Source organism: Porites lutea, chromosome 5 (assembly GCF_958299795.1).
Source record: "Porites lutea chromosome 5, jaPorLute2.1, whole genome shotgun sequence".
Classification (NCBI taxonomy): Eukaryota; Metazoa; Cnidaria; class Anthozoa; order Scleractinia; family Poritidae; genus Porites; species Porites lutea.
Window position 1 is genome coordinate 27,802,515 of NC_133205.1, and position 22,099 is coordinate 27,824,613.

Consider the following 22,099-nt stretch of genomic DNA (forward strand, 5'->3'; position numbering starts at 1 on the left):
ATTAGCAGAGAAAAAAATGTGACCTTGACTATTAATTTTGTATTTTTATTACAAAAGGAAAACACTATTAGCTACCGTTGATAAAACGGTCATATCAAGGCGGGCGTTTCCCAGTGAACAATTGAATTACGCTCTTCTAGCCAATAGGTACCCAATGGTATGTGACGCTCCGTTTTTGTAAAGACCGGAACTGCAAGAAATTATGTTAATTGCGTTTACTCCAATATTAATACTTGCTGTGAAGTTATGATTTTTAGTGAAAACTCAACAGTTCAAACCTTAGGCGATTGGTTTTTTGTAACACTGCGGAACAAATACCTAATGTTAACATACTGTGCAAAAATGATTTTCGAGGAACCGTTCAGAGGGAAACACTACAAACAAATCGTTTAATGAAATGAACCCAGAGAAATTGAGCGCAGGGTTTGTTTCCTTATAAATGAAAGTTTGAGCTTACTTGGATAGCTTATGTAACAGTAAGGTATTTGTTAGAGACTTTCATTTTTATTTTTAATCAGGATTGCCCCTGTTTTAATATATTTCTAAACCTCTGAAAATAACTTGAGGTTCAGTAGTTTAAAGAGAGGACCCAAGCTTGATATGGGAGTTTTTGTGGGAAACGTACCGTATGTATTTCCGTTAAAGTATTTCCGATACAAAATCCCATTCCCTGCGCCCGTGATCCTTCCGCTTTTTTCCATTCAGCGGATATTTTCTGGACATTCGTGAAATGTTCGTTACAGGGTTCGTTACGCCGTTATGTTCGTTACGCTGTTCGTGACATGAAAGAAACATGCCGAAAGTTCAACGATCATTCGAGATCCGAGAATTAATATTGTAGTTGACTAAACCACAACCACTAGTATGTTAGCGTTGTGTTTATGCTTTTCAGTAGGGCTTTATTAAACCTTTTGTGGCCCCTTTAATTAGAAAAGACTAATGATCAGCTAATACGTTTTAACTGAAAATGCCTGGAAAATTGCGAAGAAACGATTACGACCTCGTAGAAGAAGCCTACGATAGCAAGTCTCCTGTGCAAGATGAAGATTCCTTTGAACATGGAATCACCTTCAAAGTCAAGGTACTTTTTGAAATCAATGTTAGCTTTTGTTCGGTGGAGATACAACTAATTAAACAGCACTAATTGCTGAGAAAAATTTCGTACTCGGGATGATTTAATTTATGTACGTTACTTCAGATTTGAAAAGTGATTTTGGGGAAATTGTAAATTTCGTGACAGGAAAGTTCGTCATGTTTGCGTTGGTTATGACTAAAAAAGGTGCGAATCTCTATTTATAAACATGGAACATTTGCTATGTTTTGTTCTCCTTTATAGTATATCGGGACAAAAGATATCCATAAGCCAAGCAGCAGAGCTGAAATTGTCTCTTCTATGCGACGAATACGGGTAAGACGATTTTTCTTTTAATACAGAATTTCAGATTCAAAGCTCTGTGTTATGATATTGCAAACTTTGTTATTAAAGTCGTATATAGTCACTTTGCTTATAAACCTTTTGTTGTAAGTCAAAAAGCGACCGTTTTCATGCAGAATTTATTATCTTATTGTTATATCTAATTATTACAATTGAATTGAACGGGATCGGGAAGGAAAAGAACTTTCTTGTCAATAAGTCCTTGAAATAACAGACTGCAGCCAAACAGTACAATTTATAAAAACTCTGTTGCTGAGTGCTCGTATAAATAATCAACAATTCGTCGGCATTAATCGTTTCCGCTGAATATTAATCGCAAAATTTTGTTTGGGTTTAACAATTAGTTTTGTTAACAGCTACGAATAACCCCTTTTTTTATTGATTGCTTTGCGTCCTGTGTATCTAGGGGGTCAGGCGCTTCAGTGGGCAGTAGATGTCAGTTACAGTATTTCAAATATCCAAGTCGTTGTGGATCCACAAATTTAAGTTGAGAATGGAGAAAAAATACTGAAAGAGAGGTTCTGAGTGGACTTCTCTCAAAGCTTTTTTATTATAAATGGTGCCCATCAGATTTGGTTCTGAATGAACAGATCAGATTGGCAGTTGATTGCATTAGATGAACAAAAACCTGGATTGCACCAGATCCAGTCTGTATCCCAGGAGCTTATAGATCTAACATAGAGAGCCTCTGTATGGGTACTTGCAGACATTGATTCTGTTGCACGTTTCCCATCAAATCTTCAGTTTTTCACGAGGCAAAACCGCTGCATATCAACAATTATTTTGCGTGGTAAATGCTTTTAGCAAACTCAGCACATCCACCAAAAATGACTGAAATGAGAAAGAAAACACACTTTTTTGCATTTCTCTTAAATAACTGTGATTGCACCACCAACACTGTCAATCTTGATCAGAATGGCAATGCAATCATTGCTTTAATCTCTAAGATAATTGCTTCAACAATGGTAATCGTTGGGACTTTGATTTTGTCAAAAATACCTATACGGTAGCTCTAAAGTGCTTTCATTAAAAATAAGTACCAAATTGTGCTAACAAATCCTACTTGGTTGCTTGTCAAAATATATTCAATGCTAAATTGGACTGACAATTTGCCGTTTCTCCTCTGTTTACATAATACCATTATTGTTAGTCCAGGCATCATTTTATACGGTCATTTACAGGTACTAGTAGTGGGTATGTGCGTGGTAGGTAAAATCATGTTCAGGTTAAACCAGCATTTCTTTTGTCTTCTGCGTGAATGATAAGGGCAAGAAAACAAAGGAAATTCTGAATCAAACTAAACTGTATATATAATATTGGTTTAACCTGAGAATGGAGTTGATTTACAACAGGTATATCTTTACTATTTTTAAGTATGAACACAAGGTATATGGGTCCAAGAAGGAAAGAACAGAATTGAGTGTTTCAGTGATGGGAATAAAGGTTGTCCACAGAGAAGAAGGAAAGCGAAATTGGATAACACATCATGTAAATATGAATTCTCATATATTACAGATTATTTGTAATTATGTTTTGTGTATTAATAGTGGGCAAATAACTTCTTCCCCATATAAATGTATGTTTACATGCACATATATAGATAATATTTCACCTCCTTATCGTAAATTGAAATAAGCACCCTCTGCAAACAGTCCGTCCCTTCTTTTTTTTCTTTTTTTCTTTTTTCCCCTAATAACAGATTTTCCAAAAACAATCTTTTTTTCAGTTTGGCATTTTGCAAAATTGTCAATTTCAGTGATTTAGGCATATGTGCATGGGTGTATGAGCACTATGTCTATTAGAACCTTAGTGTCATGATAATTTATATTGACACCAGAAATGCCTCAAAACTTCCACATGAAACATAGTGTAGATTGTGAGGTACAGTGAACTCATCAAGAAATATGTCCAACAAGAATAATTCTTGTTATTTAACAGGAATTTAAATATGTGTAATGTATCAGTAGAGTTATGCTAGCCTTACCAGTATAAGCGTTAATAACACGAATATAAATGATTACCTAATTGCAAGATCAGAGACTTTATTAAGCTCTGTAATTAAATAATATTATACAAATATATTACATGAATGTTTTTGGGTAAGTGGGTCGCCAACTCACTCTTAATGGACACCTCAGTCACCTTAAAGTCATTGATCTTAGGGGTAGCAAGTGGTACCTAGCTAGAAAAATATTGTGGGTCTCTGAAAATTTTCATATGGTTTTGAAATCTTGGAACCATATGTGATGAGTGTCATGGATTGAAGTCTTATTTTTGTGTGTTTTCTTTACTTGTGGCATAAATATTTGAATTATTTTATGTGAAGTCTTGAATTTTTAAGGACACTCCAGTGGTTCCTGAACAGTGTTAGTCTTCTGTATTGAAATATTTTTGAAAGTACGATATCACTTTCTTTTGTGTTTTCATTTCAGAAAAAGAAACAAGAGTTTGAAGTGAAGGAAATTATGAGTCATCCAATTAACAGAATATTCTATGTGTCACATGATTCCCAGGATTTGCAAATTTTTAGTTTTATTTCGAAGGAGGAGGAAGTTTTTAGATGCAGTGTTTTTAAAGCGAATACCAAGGTATTATAACATGTTACAGTAAATATTGATTTATTTTAACTAGTTATAAATAAAATTATCATTGAAAGGAAATTTTTAACTCGTTGTTAGGGTCAGGGGTACTCTGGGACTAAAACAGGAATAAGTTAAGGTATCATTAAAAAAATCAGGGTATATGCAACTTGTCTTGTGTGGTTTAGTGGACATTAAGGAGGACTCTGAATCAGAACCTTGTGGGTTTAAATCTCTGTAGAAGTAAAGGATGGGAAGGTACATTCTGAAGACTTCTTTTTTATGTATTTGTTGTAGTAAGATGTTTCTTAAAGAGGAGATCCCCCAGTAAGAGAGCAGTAAAAAAAAACAATGTGGAATGGAGAGGATCATGTTTTTTGTCCTCTTTGCAAGCTACTGTTCAGAATCTTATATCTTTACGTGGTTTATTATGTAAGAAAATACTGTAAAGTTCTGAAAGTAAGGACCCTCATTACTTTTGGGTTTAGCAGCCTTTTTCCTATTGCTATTTTCGAAGGGCTACTACTTTCGGGTATAGCTTTTAAAATGTGTACTGCAGATATTGAAGTTGCATTAATAATATTGCACAAAATCCAAAACATCCACACTTTTTATTTGGAGAATCTTTTTCAATGTTATTGCTTTTTTAAAAAAAAAAATTTTAAAAATTGTTTGATTATGGTATGGGTATTCACTGACAAAAAGAAGAGTTTGAAAATAAAATGTAATGTACTTTAGAGTTATATAAAGGAAATTGTGTCAAAACTCAGATCAGCTTGGTAAAGCTTGTTGCTTCTTTAATTTCTGTTATTTGTAGCTGATAAAGGGAATTACTTTTGAAGTCATTATTTTTTGGGGGATCGCTACTTTTGGCATTTGCTAACACCTGTCAAACTTTATCAGTACTTTCAGGGGGTCATTATGGTAATCCAAGAGAGATTCATAAACTCATGCAGCTAATTGCCCCATCTCCCAATAGCCCCCCTCTTTGCTGAGTGACCATGCTTCTCTACTGTTCTGTGCATGTGGGTGATTCTTAAAAATGCAGTCATTCCAAATTAATATGAGATTAATCTTTGCTGATGTCATTGTTAACAATTTTGCCTATTAGCTTATGACTTGGCCATATATAAATATATCTGTTATTGGTAAATTTGATTTCAGGTTAATTGTCTCCTAGCCCTATTAAGAGGTAAAGGAAATCGAGAATCAACCTGGGTTACACTGCAATTTTAACTATGATCAGTTTGAGCTGTTTGAGAAGTGGGCATCTGAGTTTTACTACACCACTCTATGTGAGGGAAAGAGAGGCCGGCCACTCTTTTTCTGTAATGGCAAGCAAACTTTGGAATAGCTTGCCTCTAAAATTAAGAACTTCTCGTTTAATTACCAAAGAAAATTTCAACCATCAAAAACTGAGAAAAATTACTGGTGGCAAAAAAGTTTTTGAGCCATACATTTGTAAAAAAATATTTCAACTTTTGAAAAGAGAATTTCTTTGCAACCATATATTGGGCTCAAGTTTTCAGAGATTACTAATATTGCTATGTTCTATAATATTCAGAGATGGTATTTTAATAACTTGATAAGAAAATGATAAGCATAATTATGTTAATGAGAAAAAAATGGAAACAAAGATTTGCTTATAAAGTGGCTTGAAAAGGTTTTGATCTTTCACATACAGGTAAAATGGTTTTTATGAATATTCCTGAAATGTAGAGTACCATTGTCATACTATGACAATATATAAAATCATTATTCTTTGAAAAAAAAATCAAATACATGGACCAAGGAACAAATGAATATAGGGAAAAGGGTGGAGTTGGGATTTAGAGTTTGGTACATTATAAAGAACTTGAGACAGAAGGCTGTGAGACTTGAATGGGATGAAGAATCAGGGCATGAAAAAAACTTGAATTCTAGTTTGTCCTATGGGCTAGTTTGAATTCTAGTAACTGTGGGCCTTTTTACCTGGAAACCCAAAATGCATGATGACATGCTGAATGGTGCCTATAGGATTTGTTTATGGCTTTTTGCTAGGCAACTGTGAAATACCAAACTGATAGAAAGAAAGATTTATGACCAAAGCGAAATCGCACTACGTTTGCGATCCTCGAGACAAAATTAATGAGTCGCTTCGCTCGTGCCCTAACGGTCGCTGGCTCCATGAGAATAATGAAAGTATTAATAATTATTTAGAAATATTACATGGCCGTGTGTAGATATAAAATTTCTTTTTGATTGCTCAAAATATTTTATGAGTGCAGGGCACAGCAAGTGAGATATTTTTTCAACACAAGAAGTGAGCAAGCAACTATATCATGTTTAATTTTTGATATAAACACCAATGAAATAGCAGACCACTACACTTTAACGCTTGTTTTGCTGCAAAAGGTGCCATTTACTATGTAACCATAGCAATGGCAGTCACTATATCCTTATTGCTTATTATTCTATACCGGACTGTTATATTTAATATTTTCTGTAACACCGTGCAATTGATAGCTTGGAAATTGGTGATAACGAGAACTAAACAAACATAAATTTGTTTGGATTTATCAATAGGCAGATGCCATACTTATTGTAAGGACAATTGGACAAGCTTTTGAGGTGTGTCACAAGCGAACATTAAGCCAAGCAAGTCAAGATAATGCACCGCAGGCTGATAAAGATAATCCAGGTCAGAAGACACAATGACATTTTTTCTTAGTTTCTTGTAGTTTTAGTGTCTGCCGTCATGAAGCCTTTTATCTTGAGATGGCATTTCCTTCCAGGACAAGTTTTGTTTTTGTTGTCGTTCTTTGTAAATTAAAAAGTCACATTAATTAATTTATAACATTCATTTCCTTTCATGTGTAGAGCTTGACGTTCCTATGAAAAACAATGTTGCTCCAATGGAAACAAATGAGAGCTCACCCAGTCAGAAGGTAAGTCAGCTCCTTGGTATAATATATATAGAACCTTGTTACTTGCAAACGATTCTTGGATAAGTGTCATAAATTTTAATTTTATAACATTGCAGATTATATGCACATATTTGCTTGGAGGTTGCTGAAAACCACAATGGCTTTTAATAGGAGCCTCCAAGGGACCTAATGGAAATGATATATAATGAGAAAAATGGAAGAAAAATATTAACTAATGCACATTATTTAGTTCAGTGAATTTATTTCCTTGGTTTACTGAAATTAACTAAGCATTTTTTCGACAACTGGAAAAGATCCAAAGGGGAGATTACTAACAATGTAGTACTTGATTTGGCATTCTCTGTCCTACCATGTTTTTTTTTTTACCTGAGTCGCCTGCCCTTCTCATTTTCAGAAATTTACAGCCCTGCGCAAGACTTGTAATTTTTTACTTGAGATAACCTGGGGTCAATTTAATAAAACTTTTACGAGTGTAATTTACAAGTGTAGCTATTGTTTTAGGGTCTGAAAACAATTTACACTTGAAAAAGTTTTATTAAATTGACTCCTGTAGGCCTGTGTTGAATAGTCAGAAAGAACAACAATGATAAACATGCTCATGTTCTTCAGAACCTGTGGAGATCAGTTCCTGTTTTAAGTTGGCTGGTCTGCAGAGTAGTGGTAGAAGTTTGTGAGTTTGAAAAACAACTGTCTTAAAACTCAGCATCATATAACTGAGCTTGAGGATACAGGGGCTGCTTTTGCTATACAAATTTAAATTATTATCTCTGAGATTAATGGTCAGTAAAATTAAGACAAATTCATGTCCTTGGTAGTCTCCATCGCAGCTGTTATTAGGGACGTCACGCAACGCTCATCTCCACTAGTGGGGAGGAGCATTGCGTGACGACCCTAATAACGGCTGCGAGGGAGACTATGTCCTTGGATGATCACACAAACTTTTAAAGCTTATTTGCCCAATTGGCAAGGTTCCAGGCAATTCATCCTCTAAAGAAATCATCAACTAAGAGGAACTTAATAAGTGGCCCCTGGCAAGCAAAATGCGAGAGCTGCTTGCCCAAAGGTTAAGCTGGAATTCAAGTGTTTTTCAAGCCCTGAATTTTCTTGCCTTTTCTCTGTTGCCAGGTGGACTTACCTACAGATGTGAGAGAATACCACTCTGATCCTAGTATTGCACCATTAACAATCCAACAGCTTCGTCAAATATATCAGCAACAGCTTGACCATCAAAGACAAGAGACACAGGCTGCCCAGGCACAGCTCACCCTTGTGACACAGCAGCTTGATAATGAGGCTGCTGTGAGACAGGTTCTTCAAGTAAGTGGATATTATGTTCCCTGGCATTTATGCATAGCCTAGTCATTCTACTCATCTTTAATTTATTTTAATGTTTAGTTTTAAGGTGCTGCATCATGGCTGTCTAGTTTGTTTTGTTAAGATTGCTAACAACACATCCTTATTTGCAAAGAAGCATAACTTTAGTGAAAAAACCCCTGGTAAATGGCAAAATCACATCTTCATTTCAAACAAACATGTCTCCCAAGCATATCAAATGTTACAAACAACAAAAACGGACGTTGAAACAGACTGTTTAAGGCTAACAAGTTTTCGAAAACAGCAATTCAATCCACTTAATCTTCTTCAAATTTGTCCATCCATGTCTTGTATTTATGCTGTGTTATTCATACCTTGTTTTAATATTTTGAGCAGTTATTTTTATGTCTTACTCAATTTGGTGACATAGAGTTCCGCTGTTTGAGGTTTGAATTAAATCTCGCGATACAGCTTCTTTAATTGTTGTCTGTTCCATTATTAATCCATTACAGACTTTTCACCACGTTAGCCATGAATTAAAGTATTATTAAAAAACGTGTTCATTAAGTCATAGCATCCAATTAACCTATCTTAATTTTCAGAATCAACTAGATCAAGTGCTTAAGCAGAACAAAGACTTGATATCAACGGTAACACAATTAGTTGACCAAGTTCAAACACTGCAAAACCAGCTGCGTGGCCGTGGTGACTCTGGTGTTAGCTTAAGTCTTGATATGGATGGCAAGATTTCTTCAGGAATGGCAATACACTCGCAAGCATCATCATCAGTGAATTCTTCTCCTTACAAAGAAGGACTTGTTTCTACGGCAGCTGTGTTAAAGCATCGTCTAGGTGAACCAGTGTTTCCCAACATCCCACCTCCAGCTATGACTCCAAGCCCACTGATGTCACACAGAGGTGACATAGATGCCTTGGATGGCAGCATTTCTTCTCTACAGTCCAGCAGCAAGGTTGCAAGTTCAGAATCTTTTCTGCGCAGCAGTACAGTACCTGAGGGTAGCTCTCTCCCTCCTCTTGTGGATTTAAGCTCCTCTGAGCTTGAGATGGTTGAACCAAGACATGAGCCCTTCCCACAGCAGTTTCTTCAGTTTGTGTTTGACAGTTCTGATCCAGGAAGGGATAGCTCCACAAACATTACACAACAGAATGGAACTGTTAATGTAGCTAACACTTCCATACCACCAGGTGGGAAGTCTACGATTTTGAATGGTACTTTTTAAAGACTGCTACAAATGGTTGGTCTGCTAGATAAATTTAATTGGTATTGATCAGGTATTACTGAATGATGATCATTCTTAGTTTCTATACTCGATATCAAGGCTTGAAAAAAACTTGAATTCCAGCATGTCCTTCTGGTAAGCAACTCTCACATAATTTTGCTTGCCTCGGGCCACTTCTTGCTCATCTTAGTTAATGGTTTTGGTACTGTAGGATGACTTGCCTGGACCGTTGCCCATTGGGCAAGTAAGCTTGAAAAATTACTTGTAAACCCAGCAAGAAAATCTACTTGTCCCAGACTACTGGATGGGAATTTTTTCAAGCCCTGACTTGAGCCCGAGAATAAAGCTTTTAGAGTAACAAAGGGGCCAAGAGCTTTAGGAAGTGCCTGATTGATGCTTGGGTTGTTGAACAAATTAATAGACAACAGTTATAATTATTATTATGGCCTGACTCTTATAGACCATGGAATGACATCAAAATGTTCAAAACTCAAGTGCCGGTTTCACTGTTTCAACACTTTGACTTCATTTCTGTGATCTAACAGAGTATAGACCATGGGAAATTGTGGTCTATTAAATAGACCACAATTGATCAATGTTACTGTAAGAAACAAATTTTGTTTCTTACAGTAACATTGACAGTTTTTAATGTCCAAATTTTCCAGTGAGTTTTGTATAGGTAATCACATGATTTAGAGTGGAATTTGGGATAAATCAGCACAAGTAATTTTTTTAAGACTAACCAAATTGCACGAGCCTGTATTTTATTTCAACCTTCTGCACTGTTTGGGATTAATTGGCACTGTGCTCTCAACAGATATTGCACAGACAAAAAATGTGCCATCTTCATGTCATTACTATTGCCTCTACTCTCATGGACCACAGCTTTCAAGTCACTCAGTTATTATGCACCTATCAATGTAAACCCCATGGGGGAGGGGGGGGAGTGCGGGCAAGGGGGGGGGGGGATTTGACAAATTTTAAAATTTTTTGATCAAATTCCCCAGGGTGGGAAACAAAAGGTCAATCAAAAGTGTCAAAAAAGCCCCAACCCCAGGGGAAAAAATCTAAACAAACAATACCATAATAATGTATAAAACGAATTAAAAGAACATTTCAAAAGTACGTCCTTACTAAACGTAAGCTCCGTTAAATTACTCGCTGTAATTAAGTATTTTCTCTCTCCACTAGCATCTCTTATTTTGAACAACAAAATCACTCTAGGAAGATTGACCGTGCTATTATAATATTAATGAAATGTAAAATGCTTTATAACATCTGCTCAACATGTTGGAACAGGTCGGATCAGTGACCCATAAAAAATCCTCTGACTTTCATGGTGGAATTCGATTTCAATCGAGTTTTACAATCAGATGGGAACTTGAAGATAAAAACTTTATCAAAATAGACATTATCTGTTTAGATGACAGTTTAAAGTATCGGATTATGGCGATTAAAACAAATGAAAACTTCACACCTTCCTCCAACAGCGTGACTTTCAGAAAGCCTCGAGGGACGGACTTGGTAACCGCTTCTGAATTGATACCAGGCTCTTGTCGGTCAAATTCAAATGTCCCGACCCCGGGGTCGCTTCGCACGATCAAAAGCCCGACAGGGGAATAGTCTCGGGCATCAAATCCCTGCCCCTTGCCCACGCTACCCCCCACGGGATTTACATTGATAGGTGCATTATTTAAACTGTCATGTACTGCCCAAATTCTGGGCAAAATCAGAGCCCATCACTCTAGAATATCCATCTCAAGGATAGTTGTGATTGAAAGAGTATGAAAAAGAGAAGTAAAGTTCATTGCATATAGAACGTTTTCTTTTTCATTAGTCTAGTTCCGTTGTGAAATGAAGCTGTCTACTAGCACTGAAAGTATATGAATCAATCACAAATAGGTACACTCTTACAAATTTAGGTGAATTGTTATTTAATATGTATTATTTTGACAGCATTCATGAAAGATAGCATTATTAATCAGTAGCCAAATTTTATCTCAAAATATGTGTCTGAAATGTCTTAAACTTTACTGCCCATATTTTTTATAAAATTAATTTTTTATCTGCTTGTACATAGCATAATTATACAGTGAAAAGAGGTTCTAATATAAAATTGTGCAGTCTATTTTTCATTCTTCAAAATGCCCTAATTTGTACAGTGTAAAAATCATGCATTATTCTCCTAATAATACTCCTGCAAGTAGTTCCTTTTCAAAATGATTCGAGAGCATTACTAAGCATTCATATACATGTACACATTTTGTATATTCAGTGGCATATTCAGATCGCTAAGTAAGTGGGGGCAGGTAGCTTGGTTTAATGCTTATGCCTTATTTAACAATTACCTGTTTCAATATGATCGTTATCAGTTCACTTTCTTGTCCCATGTATAGGGAATCTAAGACAGTCTTGGATTCTGGATCCCATGCTGTGGATTCCAGAATACAGTACTGGATTCCAGTCGTTAAGTGAGATTCTGGGTTCCTTAAGCTGTATTCCGGATTCCAAAGCCCAGGATTCTGGATTCCACAAGCAAAAGTTTTCCCCGTTTCCAGATTCCCTTACATGGAGTGTACTTTCAGTTTTCTCTTGACAGCAAGTGAAAGTCATTTGCCATTCTGAGTTAATAATATTAATAGGTCTGAAAATTTTCAGCTGAAATTTTGAAAGGAAATGGATTATTTTTTGAACATTTCGATTCTGGCATTTCCTTTTCCGAAACTTTAATAATCTGAGATGGGATAGTTCGTAAAGCCAAATAGTTATCCACTAATTGTTTAATTACAAATTGACAATAACAATGCATGACAAAGCACTTTTTCCACTTTTAGAGATAAAGATTAAGAAAAAATCGTAGGTTGTAACCGTTGTTATTATTATAGCTCTTTGGTCGTATATGACCATACATAATCTAGTTAGAAACCAGGAAATCAACACTGGTAGAATTAAGTATTAAAAAAAACTTCCATGATGTAATACTCTCAAATTGAGACGATGCGATCCGAACCCTCCCTTTCCATTCACAGAGCCAAGGACTGACTTGCTTCTGTAAATAAGGCTTTACCTAATAAGTTTACGTGACCTACACATCCTTGGCACAAAACGAGCTCTGTCCAATGGAAAATCATGGTACATACTTGGGCTTCATGCCATCTTTCTTGTTCGAGGTTATAAATGCCCTTTCGGACATAATTCACTAATTGCTTGTCAGTAACAATAAGTATACTTGGGAAAACCTTTTGACATACGAGGCATAGTGATGTTGTTTTTCGTGATCTATTTTCCTATTCTCTAGGTGACAACATAGGACAAAGCCCAAGTATGTACCATGATTTTCCGTTGGACAGAGCCTGTTTTGTGCCAAGGATGTGTAGGTCACGTAAACTTATAAATAGGTAAAGCCTTATTTACAGAAGCAAGTCAGTCCTTTACATAGGACTGATAATTTCTAATCATGCATGATCGGCTTCATTGCTGGGGAGTGGGGAGCGGGAAGGGACATGTGATCTTTCCTTTTAATGAGAAACCCCCCTGCCCCTGTGGTTGATTTGGTATGTGTTAGTTGAGCCTATCCATGTCGTCGAAGTTCAGAGGATAGCAGCAAGAAACAACTTCTTGTTAGAATCTTAAAAGTGAATACCCAGGTTAGGTTGCTGTGGACTATTATGTCTTTTGTTAATTATTAGGCTGCCTATGGCCCACCCAAACTAAAAAAAAAAACTACAAATGAGGTGTCTCGTTGGTGCGGCAAAAAGACAAAATGAAGGACAGATCACGGGAAGGGGAAAAACTTTGGGTGAAACGACGTCTCCCTTGCTTTCCCTATCCCTCCGTCCTTTGCCTGGGTATGAGGCAGAAGATCACACGGAGAAATTACATGCTAATTTTTTGGGTTAATGAGGGTACAGCATTGGGTTCAGCCCGGTGGCATGTACCGACACATCTCACTGCCCTTTATTCTTGACACCTTCCAGTTAAATTATATCCATTGACAACACTGACCAATAGACATACAATAAGAAACATACCGCACCAGACTTATTCAACTTTAACTTTAATGTTACATCATCGAGGTAATGTACAAAATAAATAATAAGTGCGTCTGGTTATGAACATAAATGCATTTTCTCTGGAAACATATTTAAACCTTATAGCTTGTACTCTTTTCGATTAAGGTTATTCAGTCAGCTTATAAAACTATGCCTACCTAGAAAAACGTTGGACAAGGTTAATAAAAACACTCCCAGCCCAGCATTGGAGGAGGGAAAGTTTTTGTATGGAGGAAAGTGTTAAGGTAAAAAGAGTGAAAAACACTAATAATTCACCCATGACTTCACTTGATTTGAAGCAGTGTTTGTTGTCACTTGAAATCTTTCTCTTCAAAGCTAGCTACTGGTTATAGAGTTGACAGTTGTGACTTTTTAGAGTTTTTATTTCGTGGTGAAATATCTATTTAGTTTCCTTTTACTGAATTAACTTACTTTATTATCGTTGAGAATGGATATGTCATATAAAATTTACTGCCTCTGGCGCACAATTTGTCTAATCTTAAACGCTGATTTTATTTTGTCCTAACAATAGTATATTCTACAAATTCTACTTATTTTTTTATTCGGTTCTGGTCATAAAACTTATCGTATTGTACTGAAAGACAAACTCAAACCTGGAATGCTGATAACATAAAGCAAGCTACAGAAGCATCAAGAGCGTAATAGTGGTATGGATAAATGGATGAACATTGATGTTACAAATGAGGCAAGAAAACATGGTAACTGTAGACAGACAAAATCGAATACCCACCGAGCATAACAAAAAGGTACACAAATTAAGGTAACATACCGACTAAAACATTGCCCCATGTAAAGGAATCCAAGACAGCCTTGGATTCCGGATTCCATGCCGTGGAACCATAATTTAAAAACTGGATTCCAGTCTTTGTCAGAGGAACTTGGATTCTGGATTCCCATTATAGTGGGATTCCAGATTCCTTGGGCTGTATTCTGGATTCCACAAACAATATTTTCCTGGAGCGGATTTCACAAGCAAAATGTTCCTGGATTTCCAGATTCAAACACTCTTTGAGTTCAAGCTTGAAACAGCGATTTAACAAAATTAATTTAAAAGCGGTACATTCATTGGCATTATTGATTTTACGATGACAAGGCTCCTTTAACGCTCTCTCCACTTACACTGTAGAATGAGTAATTCATTTCCTTCCATGGTCAGATCATTACACTTAATATTATCAGATTGTTCCACAATGCAGTCAGAACTTTTCAAGAGTCTTAAAGCCACGAGCAGAAACCAGGGCGTTACTGTGTATCCCTCGTTCTTTAAGCCAAGAGGCCAAAAAAAGTGCGCTTCACATCGAGATTTACATTGAAACTGTGGAACGATCTGACTATAAAGTGGAACGATCTGGCTTGAAACAATCTGACCATGGAATGAAGTGACCGTAAACAATAAAGCACAGTCCACAACAAAAACATACGATGGATGGTAAGCCTGTGGTCTAAGTACTGGCAGGTTGAATGTAATCCAACAGGGGACTGTGTGACGATGAACTAAGCGATGACGCAGAGGAAGGCTGTTCCATGGATGATGAGCCAGGGGTCAGGGCATTGGAACTTGCAACACGTTCAACTATCATAGCATGGAGATCATGGATTGCTTCAATGTGCTTCAATGTAAAGGATTATATTAGCAATAACCACAAAAACGTACAAAAGATACCCTAACATTTTGAAAACAAGATCCACAGCTTAAACGTTCCAAACGACAATATTTTTAAGGGGCTAATATTCACAAGGAACTTCCCTACGATGGAGCTTGTGTAATGTTGGAAAAAATTAATGTGCTTTAAAGTCAGCTGGGCTTTTACCCTCTGAGGGAAATTTGTGTTGGCAATTTTCTGATTCGCAAATAATAATAACGTTATTGAGTACTGACTGAGGCATTAATTAGAATTTGAGAAAACGTAGCCATCTGAATAATATCCCAACTTCAACACAACTGCAATAAACCTTGTACCGTAACTCAAATACCAGTTACTCAGGGTGCAAAGAAAATCATTTTTACAGCTTGCCATTTGGGAAAGCTGAAGCTAGCATTTACTAGCCCAGACGTCATTTCAACTAGCCCCAAAAACTTTTTGTTCTTCCGTTATTTAAATTCCTCATAAAACATCACTTGCCGGTCGGGCAAGTTAAAAACAGAACTCACTAGCCCGATAGCAAAATCCACTAGCCCTGGGCTATTGGACAGTACTTTCTTTGCACGCTGGTTACTGTTCACATGGTTTTTAACAGACCATGTCAAAGTTTACAGAGTAGTTCATATGGAATCGAATCAGAAAATTCTAGTGCTTAAAAAATGTTGTCACTGGAAAATGCGGCCAAGTTTGTAAATCAAATGAATTTAAAATGAAGAATTGACAATCATCCTGGGTCACCAAAAGGACTGATAGCATACAACTACATACCTCACTAGAAGGCTGTGCCAAGGTCAAAACATGCACCACTTTCTGAGGGTCCATTTTAGGAAGGACATACCACAAGAGGCGAAGGGTGTGGCGCAAAATATTTGAGTCTGATACCAGAAGAAGCAGAAACTGATCAAACACAACATCACAGAAGTCAGCACGGGAAAACTCTTCAGACCAAGCAGCCAGTGAGCTGACCAGTGTGTGAAGAGACACCTCATCTAACATGCGCTCCTGACAGGTACCAACAAACCAAGGCAAGATGGTCAGCAGCATTTGTCTGTTGGCAAAAAGGAGCAAGATATGTTTTGACAGCAGCCTTTGTACCACCTCACCAGCAAAGGCGTTCTTTAGAAAAATTCTACAGGAATTGATTACATCTTTGTTGAGCATGCCCTGCATGTTGCTAGGATACAGTTTCAAACCCAGGCCTAAAAGCAGTGTGCTTGGTACTGCAGGCTCAATTATGATGATTGGTTTATCAATAAACTGATGCCTGCACTCAAAAAACCAGTTTGACGAGAGAAAACAGGATTGACTAGTCCAGAAGTAGTCCACAATCATGAACTTGTAAACATTCTGAAACCATTTTATTAAAACTTTTTACATGCATGTCCATTCAATTATTCTTGTTAAAACATTGTAACCTGCAGTCACTCTCCACAATAAGGCAGAAAGGAAAGTTGCAAGAAGAATCCAGGAGAAAAATTTACCTTCCAAACTGGTACTCCAGTTACCCACGGAATTATAAACACAATAATTTACCCTTGTTTTTCATTTACCATTTTCCCGCCAACAGCCTTGTAGCTCCATTATTAACATATAAACTACAGACAAGCCATAATAACTTTATTTGCTCTGAAGAAAGGCGAGGACTCAAACGTCAGCTTTTCAATATCAACTTTTTAAATTGACTTTATCAACCCAATTAACAGAAAACTATTACATTCAAATTCCGAGCTGAGTGTTGACATCTTACTATTAATGTAAATACATGCATAACAGTAATAATGTGTAGAGAATGCCACAGAAGTGATTAAGCAGTTAATCAACAGGTGACATTGCCGGCACCCATTGCTGAGGACGGGATTCCATCAGGGGTGTAATAATATTATTGTTACAGTTTCTCCAGAGATTTTCAAAGAGAATAAAATAATTCTTCCTGACCACAACTGATAGTAAAATAGTACCTGTCTTTTTGCTTGATAACATGAAGAAGATAGCACCAAGCCAGTGTGAATGCTACTGAATTTGATGAAGTAATTTCTACAAAGTACGCAGTGAATTGTGAAGGGCCCTCTATGCCACCATTCTTGTCCTCATCATTGAGTTTATCATGAAGAGAGTTAAGACCACTATCCACCATCAGTGACATAATCAGTGGCAAGAACTTATGAACCAATTCACCACCCTATTAAGGTTAAAATCAAAAAGTTAAGTACAATATTAGTTTTTCAAACAGCTGAGGATAAAATTCATAGGGTAAAGCAAACTGTCTAGCCTAAGGCCTGTAAATCTCTCTATCTCTTTTTAGGAAATCCCTGAACAAGTCAGACATCACGCACACTGTTCCACAATTGTTAACATTTCACAGGACACAGGCAAATTACCATTGGCCATGAATGATTTTCTTTTATATCACACTCCTCTTAGCAGATCAAAGCATCACAATGTTAATAAGGTGAATGACAAACTGCATAGATGACCAAGTGACATTTAATCTTCTTCATAATATACATACACAGCATGCAAAGAAAGTAGTGTCTGATAGCCAGGGGCTAGTGGATTTTGCTATCGGGTTAGTGAATTCTGTTTTTAACTTGCCCAACGGGCAAGTGATGTTTTTTGACGAATTTAAATAACAGAAGAACTGTGAAATCAATTCCGCTCGTCAAAAAGCTTTTGGAGCTAGTTGAAATGAAAAAGTGGTTGGCAAAAGGAGCATATAAAATTAAAGGTGTAAATTTATTACTCTTTAATTCTAGGTTTCTTTGTTGCCCGCAAAAATTCATGTTAATGCACTTTTTGAGAAATTTGAATGAAAATAACTTACAAAAGCAACAAGGGAGCTGTATGAACATAGTTAATACTGATATAACTTACCAGTGCCACCTCAGTAAAGTGTTGATTACTAATCATTTCCCATGCACTAACTCCCAGATTCAACACCCGCAAAAGGAAACTGACATCTGAAGAAGTCTGCAATTTCCAAAACAAAATGGACTGTATTAAGTTTATCTTTATCATATATCATCAAGGATTTTACTCTTGTGAAGGAGTTAGATTTTCAATTATTTTTTGAAAGGAAAGTCACTGTGGTAGAACTTCTGACACTCAGAGTTATTATCAAACCAGAAAGAAAACTCACCCTTGGCAGTAACTCTGTGTTGACAAGTCGCTGTAGTTGCTTAATTACACTTTTGGAAACAGTGTTGATAGCAAATGGGTCACACAAAATCATTGCAATATCCCTGGTAAATAGAGAAAAGAAAAAAAACAACAATAATGATACTTACAACATCCACAAAACAATATTAACCCATTCACTCCTACCATGTAGTACTGGACAAAGTCTAAATTCAGTTTTCTGTTTTAATATCCATAAACTGCCATGGATTTATTTCTGAACATTTTGAAATGTTCATGAGCTCTTCAAGGACGGTGTGATGAAGAATACAGAATACTGGTCACCAATTTGGTGACTAATTACCTGGATTGACCTCTAGTGATAGGAATTCAGGGGCAATGGTGCCTGTATTAGGCACAATTTCATGCCTTGGAGTGGCGCAGATGGTATAATCACTTACCATGACAGGGCTGTCATTACGATTGCGCTTTGAAGCATCGGTTCACCCGTAACATTTCACAAAAGATTTACAGTATAGTATCACCTTAAGCTTTCCACTTTGATCACCCATAACATCAAGTGAGCACAGCTGTAACATGGTTATGGGTTATGGCCCTTAATGACAGCTCTGCATGAAATCCTGTCATACAATGTACACCCTGCCCAATATCTTCTCTAGCCTGAACAAAAATCCAGTCATTTCTTTATTTTTCAAGCATTCTTTTGAATATGGCTAACCCATCATTAAGACCAATATTAAACCACCATAATATGACCAGTGAAATACCTACTGATACCCGTGGGTAAGTAAGAGGTATTCATCTGGTAAATTGTGAAGCTTCTATCAAAAGTCAATGACATTTTTCACCTAGTGTGATGCCGGTCACATTCTTAGTGTTTCACTTAACTCCAACAGCCTTACCCAAGGACTTGTTCTTCACTGTGCTTGGCCTGATCTAAAAATCCCTGCAACTCTTTTGTCCTTTTCCCTTCAATCACTTTTTCCCTGATGCAAGCATCCAAACACCATGTGAATTTGTGACATGGGTCAATATCCTTTATGTCTTTAATTTCAAGGTCGTGGACAGCCATTAGAAGCTCTGATCTAAGAGTACAATAATGAACTTCCTTGGTTCGTAGAAAAAGTGTTCTAAGAAACTGCAGAACAAGATTGTACAGTTCCAAAGACTTTCCAATCATTTTGGCTAAGTTCTGAACAACTGTATTTTGCCTCCTTGTTTTAGACGGCATTGAAAAGAATGTGTGAGAGTTTAATGGTTCTGTGGAGAAAATGACACTGTATTTCGCTTCAACATATTGATTCAAAAGGGGTCCAACGGCATCACCAAACAACGCGTGATGTTTTACCCAGATCTGTCTTTTAACCTCAATAGAACAACCCTCGTACAATTGTGGGTCATTTGCAAGTTGCTCAAGACATTCTTCAGGAACTTTAGGAAGGTATTTCATCACCTCCATCACAACTGGACGAAGATGCTGCACATGGATGAACGGAAAACACTGATCAAGCAGACTCTGGAGCTTTTCAACCTCCAAAGCTTTTACTTGCTCCAGCAGTTTGTCTCGTAAATTTTCCATAACAAAACTATTGAATTCCACTCTACGAACATCGTGAAGGTCCAAAAAAGGTAGAGCAGGCTGTAAAGAGGGCAACATAATGCTATTTTCCTGTTGAAAGTTTTCTATGAAGTTGACAACTTCGAAGTCTTGAGCGCCTCTAAGTCCATTCAAGATAGAGTCCGTTCCGGGAAGCCCCGCCTGGTCAAAACCAGCCATATTGCTCTGAGATGTGTCTTGTTCAAACTGCGGTGGTAAATCAACGGTTTCTTGACAAGTTACCTCAATAAATTAGTGATTTTTGCAGGACAAATTTTTCGCCATTTTGGCGGACATCGGCCGAAGCCGAATGCGCATGACCTTTGTGCTAACCGCAAGGAATGCAGGGACTTTTATAGCAGCCATGTTTTTTTGCTCCCATAGTTCTTTGCAGTCTACAAGTACCATGGCGGATGAAGTTGACCTTCGAGAGAAAGTACAGAAATACGAGGAATTTGTGAATGACAAGTTAAGAACAGATCTTGAAACTGTAAGGAAAAATCAAGAGGAGGTGAATTCAAGGATCAGTGAATATTTACAACTGAAGAGTGTAATAGAAAACATTAAAAGTTCTGAAGAATCCCGGTCAGGGAGAGAATTAAAGACTCAAGTGGACCTTGGATGCAACTTCTACTGCCAGGCGCGCATAGCAGACCCATCAAAGATATTAGTGTTAGTGGGCTATGGATTCTATGTGGAGTTCACATTGGAAGAAGCGCTTCGTTTTATAGAGAAAAAGTGCAATCAATTAACTATGCATAGTCAAAAATTGGGACAAGACTCTGCTAGGATCAAGGCAAATATTAAACTTGTTCTGGAAGGGCTTAGAGAATTACAGGGCCTTCGTCCAGTAGAAAAAGAACCTAGGCCTATTTGGTGAAGGAAGTTTGGGAGCAACTACAGAATGCAGGGGCAATTCGTAAGGACTTTCATGGAAGTGGCTTGGTGGCTCCCTAGTAAAGACCAATGTTTAAAGAACGAGAAAGATAAATATTAAACGTTATAAAGTGTTAGATAGAAATTAAGGTATATAGGTAAAAGGGATGGTATACATTTTAGTAGGTTGGTGGCTTGGTGGTTCGTCATTGGAGACTAGAGTCTTGAAGAGTGAAAAAGGTATATATTTTAGTGGCCCAGTGGCTCAGCAGTCTCGACTAAAGAGCCACAGAGCCACTTGAATGATAAGGTCCTTTTATTTCACTGATGAGCTACCGAGCTACTCGAAAGAATAATTCTAAAAAAAAATGCTCTCTATTTTGTATTTATGCCAAAGATTGCAGGAAGATCATCATGTCACTACAGTTGAACTTCTCTACAATGGCCACCTTGGGGACAGAGCAAAGTGGTCATTGTAGAGAGGTGGCCGTTGAAGAGACGTTGAAACAAGAGTGAATGTATGGACTGTTGGCCAAAAAAATTGGCTGTTGTAGAGAGGTGGCCGTTGTGGAGGGGTGGCTGTTAGTGAAGGTTAGACTGTATTAAGGACTGCACAGGTCAAAACTTCAAGGTGACCAGTTGGTGTAGTGTGGAGGAAAGAATCAAAATAAAATCTATGGGGAACTCATGGGTGCCTTGTTTGATAAAAAGTCAAGCAATAAAATAAAATATTTGTTTCAAGTTGAAATGATATATCCAAGAAAAATTCTTGGTGCCTTGCATGTACCTGTCATGACACACTTTGCTTATTCACAAGTTCATGTTCTCAAAATAGCCACTCCAGAGTTTGAGATCAGCTACTGTAATCTAACTACATTATTTTTTAGTTACTATTTTTATTATTACACTAAAAATGCTGACTGTTTTTTGGCCTTTATTCTTCCTTCTTACCCTCGCCCCCACTCTTATCTTTGACCTCTGTTCAGCTTTCATGTAACCTGAGATCACGCTCTATTTTCATTTTGCTTGGTAAATGGAATTCCAACATGCGGCACTTAAGGGCAACTGCCAAAAGTAACCGTTACTTTTGGCAGTTGCCTCATGATTGCCTCGTAAGAGGCACGAAACTCTGATTAGCAATAAGTGTTCAAGATTTAATCCAGTTCCGTTGGTCTATATGTATTCTGCTCTAGTTCAACTATTGAGCACTCTTATAGTCGATGAGGACGTCACTCTGGTACTTCATTACAAATTATCGTTGATATTACCTGATAAGTGT

At 37.0% G+C, this 22,099-nt stretch overlaps 3 protein-coding genes across 3 annotated transcripts; 2 read left to right on the forward strand and 1 right to left on the reverse strand.

The window, feature by feature from the left end:
* Window positions 1-834: 834 nt before the first annotated feature.
* Window positions 835-10,404, forward strand: LOC140937450 (carboxyl-terminal PDZ ligand of neuronal nitric oxide synthase protein-like). Its single transcript, XM_073387018.1, has 8 exons — window positions 835-1,081; window positions 1,337-1,408; window positions 2,810-2,923; window positions 3,868-4,023; window positions 6,580-6,694; window positions 6,874-6,941; window positions 8,067-8,258; window positions 8,858-10,404. Exons 1-8 carry the CDS (start codon window positions 968-970, stop codon window positions 9,494-9,496), a joined length of 1,470 nt encoding a protein of 489 aa, XP_073243119.1. The 5' UTR covers window positions 835-967; the 3' UTR covers window positions 9,497-10,404.
* A 3,135-nt stretch (window positions 10,405-13,539) lies between these two features.
* On the reverse strand, window positions 13,540-20,260 carry LOC140936355 (negative elongation factor B-like). The gene is made up of 6 exons (XM_073385819.1): window positions 19,250-20,260; window positions 18,349-18,451; window positions 18,084-18,179; window positions 17,171-17,391; window positions 15,981-16,260; window positions 13,540-15,179 (listed from the first exon to the last, which is right to left on the reverse strand). Exons 1-6 carry the CDS (start codon window positions 20,122-20,124, stop codon window positions 15,012-15,014), a joined length of 1,743 nt encoding a protein of 580 aa, XP_073241920.1. The 5' UTR covers window positions 20,125-20,260; the 3' UTR covers window positions 13,540-15,011.
* On the forward strand, window positions 20,255-21,080 carry LOC140936356 (protein UXT homolog). The gene has a single exon (XM_073385820.1). The coding sequence runs from the start codon at window positions 20,255-20,257 to the stop codon at window positions 20,822-20,824; it is 570 nt and encodes a 189-aa protein (XP_073241921.1). The 3' UTR covers window positions 20,825-21,080.
* Window positions 21,081-22,099: the final 1,019 nt, after the last annotated feature.